This window comes from Dasypus novemcinctus, chromosome 20 (genome assembly GCF_030445035.2).
Source record: "Dasypus novemcinctus isolate mDasNov1 chromosome 20, mDasNov1.1.hap2, whole genome shotgun sequence".
Classification (NCBI taxonomy): Eukaryota; Metazoa; Chordata; class Mammalia; order Cingulata; family Dasypodidae; genus Dasypus; species Dasypus novemcinctus.
In genome coordinates this window covers 43,430,019-43,443,785 of record NC_080692.1, presented here as the reverse complement: position 1 = coordinate 43,443,785, position 13,767 = coordinate 43,430,019, and the positions used below count along the sequence as shown (strand labels likewise).

Genomic DNA, 13,767 nt, shown 5'->3' with positions numbered 1-13,767 from the left:
AATGACTAATGAGAATTTTCAGGCATGTTTAGAATAGATTCTATTTTAAGCCCCAATTAGGAGGAGGAACTGCCTGGATGGGAAATTTGACCTGTAAATCCTATTTTCAGGGTCACTGGCAAAAGAAGCCTGAGAACCATTGTCTGTCCATTTTATCCCTGGCGGGTAAATCTAACAGATAGTAGCCGTGAAACGGCTTGGTGCACATCCAGCAGAGAGCATGGGAAAGGAGGGCCACCTGCCCTTGGCTTCATGGCAGATTCCTGTTGCTCCCCAAGGCAGGCAGATCCCCGCCCATTTTGGATAAATACAGATCTTGAGCAGCAGGCCCTGGTGGATTAAACTATGTCGTCTGGTTTGCACGGCCCTTATCAAGTTTTCTGAGTTTTGATTTTAACAGAGGGAAAGAACAAGCGACAGAGGCATGCAAGCTTGAAAATTTATTTTCATGCCAGTAGCAAGTCTTCTGCAGTCTTACCTAAGATTCCAGACCCTTGCTCCACTAGGGCCAAACTGACTCCCAGTATTATCAGGAATAACCATTATCACTTTGTTAATGGGTAAATAAATGATATGGGAATGAGAAAAAGGTTTAACACAATCTAGTCATTTATTTTCTTGCTTTCCTAAGCATTTATGTCATTTGTATTTTGTCTCATTGAATAAAGCTTATGAGTTATTTTATTTGAAAAAATATATATATAAAGCTTGAGAAAAAAGGTAAAGAAATCAAGAAGGAAATCAGGCTAAATCATAATGTAAGAAGTTAGTAGACAGAAATGCATGTAGTGGGGTCTTGCATAAATATAAAATATGGGCCACAAATTCAGCTAGGCAGGAGGAAATGTGAGATGAAAACCACATTTGTTCAGTAGAGGTTAAGGGTTTTTTTTACCAAAAAATATGAAAGAAATCTCTCTCATGGGCCCTAAGTTAAAAACAACAACTAACAAAAAGTTGTATAATTAATCATTGCTAATATCCCGAATATGCCTATATTTTACTCAAAAGCAAGTTTCTTGGGTCAATTATTACAAATCAAATTGAAAATAATAAAATATTTAGAAAATGTTCTGTGAGGGTCTGGAGGTCAAGTGGGAAGGGGTGAAGAATGTGGCATAGGTAGGATCAAAACTACTGCCTACTTAGTAGGCAGATCTTCAACATCTAGTTTGATCCAGGAATGAAATGAACTACATTTGAGTAGATTCCTTTGGACAATCTTCTATGTTTAATATTTTAGCTTGAAATATAGGTATTTTGTTATTTAATCTTTTTTTTTGTTGTTGTTCAACGAACATTTCCTAGATACTTCCTTTGTGCTGGATCCTGATCTAGGGTAGGGAGGATTTTAAAGCAAGGAACGAAGCCCAAGGACCTGATCTCAGGGACTTCCATTATAGAACTGGGTCTGCATTCGCTGCAAGTGAACCACCACCACAAACTAGGTGATAGGTGCTGTGAAGACAATAAGAAGGGGCGATATTGTCAGAGGGAGGGGATGGGGGGCACTCTGGAGCAGGTGCGCCGGGAAGGTCTTTGAGGAACCGACATTTCATCTGAGTCTTGAGTGACTTATGGGGCTGGCCAAGGAGAAACCGGGGAGGAGGGACTGACAAGTGTCAAGTTCCGCAGGCATGGATGGCCGTTGTGTGTTTGAGGATCAAGAAAGGTGCAGAACGGCTGGTGACTGGTGACTGAGGGAGGTGCAGTAGGAGGCTGGAGAGGGAGTAAGATTTATTCTAAATTCAATCGGAAGCCACGGAAGAGGTGTGAGTTGCGGGGTGATTTACACTTGAAGAAGATAGTCTGTCTGCTATGTGGAAAATGAATTCCAGAGACAAGAAGAGAAGTGGGGAAAGCATGTAGGTTGTGATAGCTCTAGTTCAGTGGTGAGATTCAGGTGCCTTTGCCGGAGCATGGAAGCTGTGAAAATTACCTGAAGTGATTGGACTCAGTGTGTATCTTGGAATCAGAGTTACGATCAAGATGTGAGAAAGGAATTAAGATGATTCTGAGGATTTATAAAATCCCTATAGTTTAAAAATCATCCTTTTAAGAATATTCACTTTAACAGATAACAACTCATCTCTGTAGGGCAGAAAGGATTCAGATTTTCCTCAGAAAATGTTTGGGTAGACTCCAACACACAAACAAATGAAAAACTAAGCCCTTGAGGGATTGGATAAGATGACTCAAATTCTGTTTTTCTTTAATTACAAGTTTTACTAAAATTTCTTCCCATGATACTTCGATATCTGATAAAACATATTTTTAGATCAGTAATGTTCAGAAGAAATTGACATTTTTTTCAAGAGTGATTTGTAATTACTCTTTTTATTCTAAAAGTTAAAAAGCTGCTTTGCCCATTCCAATACAGAAAGGCATATAAAAATTAATTACAGCAGAGCTAAGTAAGAAATTATCAGTATTGATAAGTTGATTTGAAAATGCTAAGAAGTCCTTTGCTTCAGCAGACTGATTTATTTGAATTTTTTCAGCTCAAACTAAAACAAAACAATAAACTAAATACAATGATTAGGAACGAAATTCCTTACTAGTATTTTTCACCATTGCATGTATCTCTGGTTGCATGGATTTTATTTTAAAATGTGTCCTCATAGACTAGCATGACAAAATCCAATGAAATAGTCTGACTTCTTGCAGTGAGAAATATTTGCTTTAGGTGGGAGAGAAGACAGCTCACCCAGGATATACCTACATGAGTAAAATCTGGTGCAAAAAGATATTGGTAGATGTGTCCTTGGGAATTACTACTTTGCACCCAATCTGACATGGTACAGTCCCAGACAAGAAAGTTGAGAGAGAAGAGGGGTGGACTAAAAAGTTTCCAAAACTGTCATGAGTATCAGGATTTTTACTTCTCCATCTGGGTGTGCTTTCTATTTGTCCAAAAGCAACAAGCAAGCAGCCTACTTGACTGAGGTTGTTCTTTCCTAGTTGTCGTGTTAAACAATAATTTTTACCAATATCTTGGGAGTTAGAACTAAAATGTTTTGCGTGATAGATGGTTCTAGGAAGGGAGTGTGGAATGTATAATAATAAAGGCCATCATTTATCTTTGGTTCCCCTTTCTACTCCTTTCCCTCTTGCCTATGCCATCAGTCATCCTACTCTTTGGGTGCCATCTGTCCTGACATTCTCTCTTCTATGTCTTGGTATAGCCAGTTTTAGAACATGGTTCAATTATTCTAAGACAGGTAAATCAAGAAGTTTTCCCTTTTTGTGGGACTTCGTCTGGCATAAAGGAATAACTTTACACATTGAGTCATCTTTTCTGGATCAGATATAATCTAACATGTTTATGCTGACATGTTCTTCCCTTCTTCCAAGTAGTTGTCCTGCTTTAAGCTCTCAAAAGTCTCTCTTCCCAATTCCGCAATGTATCAAGCATAATACTTGGAAGTGCTAGTACATGAAATTTAACTTTTACTCTTGAAGGAAAATACAAATCCTACTTGGAGAGGACTTCAGAAGTGAAATCTTATACCACTTACCAGAAGGGTATTTTCCATTTGATCTCTTTGCTTTCTCTTGTTGCCTTCAGCCCTGTCTGCTACCATATTGAATAGTGGACAATGATTCTAGAAATGGATCAGATAAGATCTGATGTTGGGATTCAGTGCTAACTCTTTATTTTGGAATTCACAATTGAATTTGAATAAACATATTGTTATATGAGAGGGTTGGAGTAGGCGGTCTCTAAAAGTTAAGGACCGTAAATTATTCATGAAAAATGTTAATGAAAGAGTAGGATCATTTTTATTTTGTTTATGGAAGATGGCTACCTACAGATGAATCTATATCTATTTCTTCCTTGAAGCTAGTATATGATACTTAATTTTTAAGCTTGAAGGAAAATATGCATCCATGCTGCAAGGAGACATCCTCAGAAATAAAGATCCCCCTCTTTTCTCCAGATCCTTACTCCATTAATCAATCCTTCTTTATTATATGTTTTTATTTTTTTATAACTAACATCATTGATTTATTTTTTTTTCTTTTCAGATTTTTATTTTTAAAAGATACTGAGATCACATAAATGTTACAGAGAATATATAGGGGATTCCCCATGCTCCACTCCCCATACTTCCCACATTTTCCCACATTGGCAACTTCTTTCATTAGTGTAACACATTCATTGCAATTGATAAACACAATTTAGAGCATTGCCGCCAAGCATGGATTTTAATTTACCTTGTAGTTTACACTCTCTCCTACTCAATTTTGTAGATTTTGGAAAGATATATAATGGCCTGTATTTGTTGTTGTTATGTCAGTCAGGATGATTCCCAAGTCCCAAAAATGCCCCCTTATCACACCTGTTTTACCCACTCCCTCCTTCGGGACCTCCAGTGGCCACTGCCTCCACATCAATGATATTTCTTCCATTGCTAGAATCACAAGAAGTCTATAGTAGAATACTAGTAAATTTATTTTAGTCCATAGTTCATTCCCCAATCCTGAGGATTCTGGGATGGTGATGCCCACTCCATCTTTAATTGAGGGGGTGCTTTGATCCCATATGACCAATGTATGAGACTCTCTTGCTTGCAGTTGTAGACACTCTCGGTTCCTTGGTATGTTGGTAATCCATCATCTTCTCCTTGTTAGTGATTCCAATGAATTGGAGAGTAGGTGTTGCAACTCCGCTGAGATTCCCATGCTCCATATCCTCAATTTTAAAAATGGACTAGCCTGTCTCTCAAGCCACTAGAATATCTCTCTTTAAAAGAGTCATGCTACTACATTCAACCTCCTTACTTTGCTTTCACTCCTCAGTGCACAGCAATCTGGCTGAAAGGTTCTCGCCTATGACTGCCTGCATGCTACATTCCAATAGTTCGTTTTCAATCCTCATCCTACCTAACTTCTCCATAGCATTTGAAATTTGTCACCGTTGATCACTTCTTGAAACCAACTTTTTTCTTGTTTTCCATGATACTCATCTATCCAGTCACTGAAAATATTTGCTGTACACCTGTTATATACAAATCATTGTGTTAATTTGGGGGGATAAATAAATGAACAAAGGAAGCAAGTTTCTTGTTTTCATGAAGCTTACTGTTTACCAGTGGAAACCAGAGGAAGTAAGGAAATAATTAGCTATTTTGTTAAATTATCATAAATATCAGGAAAGTATTGACTGACCAATGGATACAAGAAAAATTCCAAAGACCTTTGCATACTACATCAGAGCCTTTCATGATCTGGGTCTCAACTCATCTCCTTCCATCCACTTACCCTTTACATTGTGCTCCATTAACCCTGAACTTCAGGTAGTTCTCAAATGCACATACTCCCTCTCTAATGCCTATTGCAGGATGGAGACATTGTCACATTTCTTGCACCATGTGAAGCAATAAATGCCCTTCCCAAGATTGGTGACTCACTTTTCCTTCCACTATCAACTCAGATGTTATCAGAAAAGCCTTCTCTTAGTATCCCAGGTGGACTTACGTACTTCTCTTGAAGTCCCTCTGAACTTTATACAAATCATCAACGTGGATTGGTCTCCTCACTAGACAGTGTGACCCTAGAGCATAGCATGTAGTCTTTTTCTCTTTACCTGCTTCACACCTAGCCTAGCCCCTGGCTCATTTCCATGGCAATTTGAAGATAATTAGGACTCTCCTATCTATCTCTCGATCTATCCTCTTTGTGTGTGTCTATTTCTCTCTCTTTCTCTATCTATCTCTATCCATCCTCAATCCACAGTTCTCTCCAACTGCCATCCCCTCTCCTTCATTTTGTAGATAAAATGTTGTCTTGATTCATTGTTTCACATTCCTTATGTTATACTCCCACCTCAGTCCCCTTGAATCTGATTTTCTCCCCTGCCTCTCCACTGAAGCTATTATCAAACCATCAGTGGCATACTAATCATTCAATTCACTGGGCACTTTTTAATCATTATCTTACTTAACCTCCTGGCCACTTGATATTGTTGCCTATACCTTTCTTCTTCAAAATGTTCCCTTGTTTAGTTTCCAATAAAACTCACAGACTAGTTTACCTCTCACCATTTTTGTCTGCTCTGCGTGGGTACCCTGTGCAGGCTTCTTTTTCTTAGCCCATTTCTTCAACAGAGATGTTCTTCAGGGCTCTCTCATGGCCCCTTTTCTACCTCTGTACATTCTCCGTAGGCAGTCACGTCCCTTCCCAGGACTTTAGTTTCCTCTCTGGGCTCCCCCTCCTTTGTTGTCTTATGAACCTATAGAACTGTTTAAGTAGTTTTTGACTTTTGACTGATACAGGATGGAATCCAAACTTCTTGGTATCTCAGGCATCTTATGGGGAAAAATCACTCCCAAGTCTTCATCCCTTGCCTAGAACTCTTTCCTGAGCTTCAGATTCAGCTTCCTGAATGAGATCATTGGGATATTCCTTAGGCATCTCAAACTGACATGTCTGATGCTGCGCTTAGTATCTTCTCCTGCCATAGGCACTTCCTCATCCGTTTCCTGTCCTTGACTCCTCTCTCTCCATTACCCACTTCTGTACCATCCTCACAGAATCCTAGGGAACTCTGAATGTGGTCACTTCATTCTTCACCATTACTCTAGGTCAGGGCACTGCCCTCTCTTCTCCATTACTGTGATAGCCTCTAGTCTTTCTCCCTGCAATTAATTTGCTGCAATCTGCAGCCAGAGTGATATTGCCAAACAGAACCTCTCTCCTTTGTTTAAACTTTCCCTTGGTTTTCTATTACTCTGAAAAGCTAAAATGCTATAAAATGGTGTATGAGCCCTTTCATTATCTTTTCATTTACCATTTGCACCCCACATTTCAGCCATACTGAATTTATGTAAATTCCTCCAATGCACCAGAATATCTCAAGGTAATCCAGTGGTATTTTCCATGGCCTGAAGTACTCTTTGCCTCTTCTTCATCTAGCCAACTCTTAGTTAATCCTTAGGTATGAGCTTCACTATTTTCCCCGATTTCTCAAGTGTTGCTTGGTATTATGCTTTACCTCACCTATCATAGCATTTGTCCCCGATTTTTCACTCCCACAAAACAGAAAGCAGAATGAAGGAAGGAATGGGTCTTCTTTCTTCACTGTATTTTTAGTATTCTTGGCACTAGAAGATATCAATAACTAATTTTGAATAGATATTGATGAAACATAGTTGGTATTCAATAAATAGTCACTGAATGGGTTGATAACTCCTAAATCCATATCTCCAGCCTGGGTGATTTGTAGGCAACTTGACTCATTAACTTCTGCTCTTTCTCCTTTGTTATCTCTTCCTCCTTTGTTTTCTCTTCCTCAGATTATGTAAAATACTTGAGGTTATTTATTAGGTTTTTGCTATGAAGAAATGAAACCCAAATTTCTTGGATTCTAACATATATTGTGAGGAAAAATATCTCTTAGGGAAATCATGCATATCATTAGTGTACTTGATGAGTAACTTAAATCAGGAAATAATCATTACTGAGAGGGAGTTTTTAGTCTGAGACTGTTTTTTTTCAAGGTGCCATTAGCAATGAGTAATGGTGAAAATCATATAATTAATAACTCAAAGCAAAATATCATTAGGTAACATAATTAGTTTTCTCCAAAAAAAGCATAGAACACCTTCCAAATAAAAATATTTTTGGAGTTCTCATAAGCTTTGATTATGTGTTCAGTTATTGAAGTAAGGTCTTTCAGAATGATGCCATTCAGTTAAACCTAAATTATTTAAAATTAGACCAGTAAAAGCAAATAAATCTTTAGGTGTTTTTCCCACATAATATAATGAAATTCAATTTTCCAAAATTCACTTTATATAAACCATATCGATCAATAATTAATTATACCTAAATGTCATATTTTGACTTACTTGGCATGTCTGACTCTTTTACAAGTTCCTTCCAGGCCTTTTTGTGCTTTAAGCATTTTCACACTTAAAACCCGAGAAGTAATTCTTTCTTTGATGTCTTAGGGAATTTAAATACATTAAATTCAAATGTTTAAATACATTAAATTCAAATGTTAAGGTAGGGTTTAAATACATTAAATTCAAATGTTGAGACAGGGGTTCCTTGGAGATAACCCATCCAAAGTCTAGGTAACTGTGTCCTAAAGAGATTACCCAAGTCTACAAGCTACAATTGGGACCAGAACCCAGGTCGTTGGATGGACGAAGATTATGTGTGAGAGAATGGTGCTGTCTGTCTTTGAAAACTTACTAAGCCACATTCCCTTGCAGATGAAGACACAAAGAATATAAACTGTTTGTCTTTGAAATCAATATCAAGCCTATTTGGGAAATGAGATATTTCATATGTCCAATGTTGTTTTAAATCTCATCCCTGATATGTGCGCACATTCATTCTATATTTATATTTCATAATTAATGAACATTGTTTGCCATACTTACAGTGTAAATGAATCTGAACCTTCTTTTGAAGCAACCAGAAGGTATTATTTCTATTTTAACCCGTGTTTAATAAGAATAACTTCCTTCCTCAGACTTTGCTTGATACTTAATATCTTACCTCTGGTCATTTTGTCTATTCTGATGATGTATAAAATTCTTTATTGAACATGCGCTAGCACATTTCCAATCGCAGTGGTTCTCAACCTTTGCGGGCTGCTAAGAGAGTGAATTTGCCAAACGGAATGGCTCATTGTGTCAACTCTTTTCCTCTCAATGAGTCACACTTGCCTAAAATTCAAACTGTCCTTAGCAAACTGGGTTTGGGATCTAACAAAATAAAAATGTAATAGTAATATGTATGTTGTGAGTTAATCAATGATGAGGTCTGCCTTGAAGGTAGAGATGGAGAACCAAGTTCTTCATCTTTTTTTTTTTTTTAAGCAAAATACGACATTCAAAGGACCAGGGACAGGTGGGAGCAGAAATGTCAGAGGTTGGGAACCACCGTGTTCTATACCCACGGTTACCTGAGCGGTGACTAGCGTATTACATCTATTACCATGTGTTCAAACTCTTAGACGTAACGTTTCCGGTGGTAACTGAGCATTTCTAACTGCTCTCTTTCTTTACTCTCTTTTAACCTTAATTAGTACTTACCGATCATGATCTATCAAAGTCTGACATTTAAGCTCACCCACCCCACCCCCCAATCCAATCATCATCTTTATTTTCAGCTCAAATGCATTTTCCTAATTATTGCAAATTAAAATCTGATGTATAGGCATCTGGTACAATTTACAAGCCAAAAATGGGAAGAGGGAGATTAATGGGTTTTTTAATAAATTATTTCAATATGTATTAAAATGTGCAGTTTTTAAACGTGTAGTTTATTTCCATATTGAAATGGAGCTTCAAAACATTCTTCTTTGTTTTGAAATAATTATATACGTTAACCAACACCTTAAAATATGTTAATGTGATTAAGCCATCAACATATATCCCAGGTCTTCCTTTTTTTAAGTTCTGCATATAAAATTGGTAGTTATGTAACATGTTCTTAATATTAGGTAAAATATCTGTGGCTATTGGAACTAACTGATTGCTATTAATCTATAAGTTATTTTTTAAACTATAGTTATTTTAGAAAATGAAATTCCCATTAATAGTTTATATTTTAAAACACTCATTTAGCATTAAAATCAAATTTTGCATATTGTGTTACATTTCATTTAAGTTCTAATCCCTTTAAATGATGTGGAATGTCTAATCATTAATTGCTAAGGTTGGTGGTTAATACAATTTTCTTTTTAGATGTCTCCCATTTCTGAGTTTCAGATATTTTATCTGCCTTTTGTTTTCCTTAGTTATAGTAAATATGCACCCTTGCATATTTCCAGTGTTTTATTTTATTTTTCCAATTTCCAGTAGGAACAGATATTCTGTGGCTTATGCAGCTCAAAAGCCTTGGCTATTAAATGCTACAGTAGAAGAAAATATTACCTTTGGGAGTCCTTTCAACAAACAGAGGTAATTTTAAGCTTTTCATAGACTGTAGAACTAAAACAGGTACCCGCTTTTAATCCATGTGGCTGATTCCTGGTTTCTGAAACTTGCCCTCTGGAGTTCCCTCCCTTGCCTGCTTGCGCTCCTTCCCTGCTAATCGCCACCGTCTTCTGAGTTGTCGCTTTCAAAGAAGGCGCATGAGCACGTCCAGCCCATGCTGGACACTTTCTGAGAACCATCTGTAGGCTAAGAATGAGCAGCAGGAAACACCACGGTGCATGCTCTGAGGTGGGCGGCGGGCAGGAAGCGCGGGGAAGCGGTCGGTAGTGGGTGGAGAAGTCCACGAGAGGAGCAGAAGGAAGGCTGGCCGTGGACAGAGTGGGGCAGCGGGCACCTGCGCGCCCGGCTCTGGCCACCGCAGCTGTCCTTAGATGACCCTGGAGCCTGACCTTGCCCTCGAGCCGCCCTTACAAGGATGGGCCCCCAGCCTCGACTGGGTCCAAAGGCGAGGGAGAAGTAGGTGAGGAGGAGGCACAAGGCCGGGGCGCGAGGAGGAGAGGCCACGGGGTGGGCGGATTGTTGGGGGCCTGGGGGCAGACAAGCCAGGGGTGGTGGGTCCTGGCGGTGGGCGCTCAGGCAGCAGAAGTGCAGAGGCGGAGGGCCTGAGAGCCACGGGGGCGTAACACCGTGCGTTTTAGGAAGGGGAGTAACAGGCCCCTGTGGTGTTTCACCTGGAAGTTTAATCTGACTGTTGTGGATAGGGCGGATTGAAATTGGGAGCAAGGAGACCTTGAGGAGTTTGATGGAATAATTATCCAGGCATGTGGTGTTTGTGGCCTGTACCTGGGGATGATAGTAAAAGTGGAAAAGAATAGCTAAGAGTAAGAGTGGACAGTTAAGAGGAGGGAGAAGAGGAGGAAGGAATCCTGAATGTCTTGAGTATTTCACAGCCCCGGAAAAGTAAAACCTTGGCACTCTCCCCAGCCCTCCCAGCCGCATGCTTCCCCGTCCTTCCAATCACCCGATTTCCAGTTCCAGTCTTAGTCCTGATTGTCTTCCACGTCGGTGATAGGTACAGACACCTGCACACAGCTGTGCTTCAGCCACAGCCAGAGACTGCTCCCTCCCTCTTGCAGCCTGAAACTCTTTTACCTTCAGGCAATCCTTGAGGCTTCCTCACTCTATTTACTTTCTGGCAAATTGCAACACATCTCTCTAGAGACAGCTTAAACAGAGTTCTTAGCTTCTCAGGGCTCACTCATGCCTTCTCCGTACTCTAGAGGCACTCAGTACCTACCTCTACTGGAGCATCTAAGAAGGTATATTTTCAATACAAGTTCTCGGATCAGCATTCTGCACTATGTGCTAGCTTTCGTGGAGTGGGGACTAATCCCTCTTTATCTTTGTAGCCCCAAACCTAGTATAGTGTCTAGTTTACATTCAGTAAATGTTCTCTTTAAGCTTCCAAGATATGGGACCCTAGACTTAATTTACGGGCAGTATATTAATAGTCTTCTAAAAGTTCAAAATCATTTTTCCTAAAGGTATAAAGCAGTTACAGATGCCTGTTCTCTTCAGCCAGATATTGACTTACTACCATTTGGAGACCAAACTGAAATTGGAGAAAGGGTAAGTTATGTATGATTTAATTGAATAATGAACAGAAACCTAGAAAAGTCTTCTGGTTGGCTTTTAATCTTTGGTGGATTGCAGTGAAATCTGAGAGTTTAGGAGTTGTATACTGTCCTCGTGACAAATTCTAGAAGCAGGAGGGCAGGGACCTTTCGATGCCACTCTCTCAAGTATTTATAGCACAAGCACATCGTGCTAACCACTCGAGTTTTCAAGAAAAGTAATACACAGTTCCTGGATTTGACCACATGTATTTTTTGCTCTTTTGGAGTTTACTTCAAATTGGTTTGGAAAGTGAGAGTGCTTCCAAAAACTCTTCCACTCTTGTCATAATCTATTTATTCTTGTTAAAGTGTCTTTTTCCTTTGTGCAAACATGTTTTACACTGATGTCATAGATTTCTGACCAGCTGAAAAACATTTATACCTGTAATTTGTACAACAAAGATGGCTAAAATTTTAAACACTTTTTTGCACCAAGTACAGTGTAAAAGGCTTTATAGGTATTATCTGCTTCATTCTTCATGACAAATCCTTTATATAGGTGTTATTAGTATCACAGCTGAGAATACCATTATATTACAGCTGAGAAAACCAAGGCTGAAAGAGGTTAAGGAACCAGCCCACATAGGGTTAGTGTTCCATCCAGGCTAGTCTGACTCTGTAGCCCATGTTTTTCATGGCTATTCTTTATCACGCTATAGTAGAGTGTTTAAGGGCAATAACTTAACTTCTCTGAGCCTCAGTTTCCTCATCTGTAAGTCAAGGAGAACAATACCTACATCCAGGAATTGCTATAAGGAATAAAAGATAAGGAACGTAAAACCATTTGCATAAGCCTGGCACATACTAAGTTCTCAATAAATACTAGTTTTTCTTTAAAAACTATAATTAATAATTCATTAAGGATGCATGTTTCCATAGAGTTCTGTTGAGATGCAACTTGTAACATCAAATTTAAGGGATACATATTAAATAGACCTCAGGCACAATTTGGGGAACTAGAAAAATACATTAGAATTGTTGCAGGTCTTTGGCACTTACCGAGTGGTTTGGGTCTTAGTTATTTTGTACAGCAGACCTATTTATTTAGAGTGAAAGGATTGATGTTATTTATCAGTCAAAATTATCTTAATTCAACTATTGACCAGCAGACATAATTTTCATTTTATCTTGCCAATGCTACCATAGCTTTATCCTTTCAAAGAGACGTTTCACCAACAGATTTAGAAATGAAAAAAGATGAGTGTTTATGGATAATTCTTCTCCAGGGCATCAACTTGAGTGGGGGGCAGAGGCAGAGGATCTGCGTGGCGCGAGCTCTCTACCAAAACACCAACATCGTCTTCTTGGTAAGAATATGGCCTTTACTTTTATCTCTATTTCTTTTTCCCCTCTGAACAAATGAGTGTTTAGAGAGACAATTCAAGTAATTCAAGGAAAGAAGGTTTAACTTGTGAAGTCATGGACAATATAGGGCACAAATCCTCATAGTACAACTCAGTAGAAGATCAACCTACAGGGTGAGAACGGGGGATCCACACATTGTGTCCAGAAGACTGAGCTGCCCTGAACACTTTCTTGTCTGAATTTCTGAAGCACGAGGATTGTTAACGAGGAGTGCAGATCGTGCTATGTCTTGAATGGCAAGGATCATAGCTCTTCTCACATATATTTGCTGGCAAAGCAAGATGGGTCTGAAAACATACTTAGGGTGGTCATAGGGGTAAGTAAACACAAGACTCCATTCCAGTGGTGTACAACTCAGACTGTGCACAAGATTTATCTGTGAAACTTTCTTCTGAATCATGATGTAAGAACAGTGTCCAGAATCTGTCATAAAAGAGCTCCGTCAGTAAGTGCCGTGCATATCCTGGATTAATGACTTGGTTCTACCTGTAGGTACACAAATAATGTTTGCCGGTGACATTGACTATGATTTTGCTGTATTTTAGTTCCTGTAGCAGGAAGTGGCCAAAATAACTTATAAGAAGACAATGTATATGGGAGACCAGAAGACTGTAAATGCACGCCTCCTCTGACTTCTTCTATGCAATTGTTTACCATTTATAAATATGGCTCCCAAACCTCCTTTAGAATCTTCAATCCATCTAATCTCTAAAGTCTCTCCAAGAGTAGATTATGAAGTGTCCCACTGAATCTGAAATAGGAGAAAAGTTGGACATAATGGAAATTCATGTCAGGTTCATCTCCCTGAGAATATCTGTCCCTCAGATTTT

The 13,767-nt window shown here is 38.9% G+C and overlaps 1 protein-coding gene across 7 annotated transcripts in view; it reads left to right on the top strand.

Moving 5' to 3' along the window:
- Positions 1-13,767, top strand: part of ABCC9 (ATP binding cassette subfamily C member 9) — a 131,194-nt gene that overhangs the window by 57,125 nt on the left and 60,302 nt on the right. For 4 of the 7 annotated variants that reach the window (XM_058282882.1, XM_058282879.2, XM_058282880.2 and 1 more), the window contains 3 exons: positions 9,819-9,920; positions 11,441-11,525; positions 12,799-12,879. In XM_058282882.1, coding sequence (XP_058138865.1) covers positions 9,819-9,920; positions 11,441-11,525; positions 12,799-12,879 — 268 coding nt within the window. Of the gene's footprint in view, positions 1-8,395; positions 8,435-9,818; positions 9,921-11,440; positions 11,526-12,798; positions 12,880-13,767 lie in introns of all 7 variants that reach the window. The other 3 variants (XM_058282878.1, XM_058282877.2, XM_058282876.1) reach the window with 1 other exon arrangement.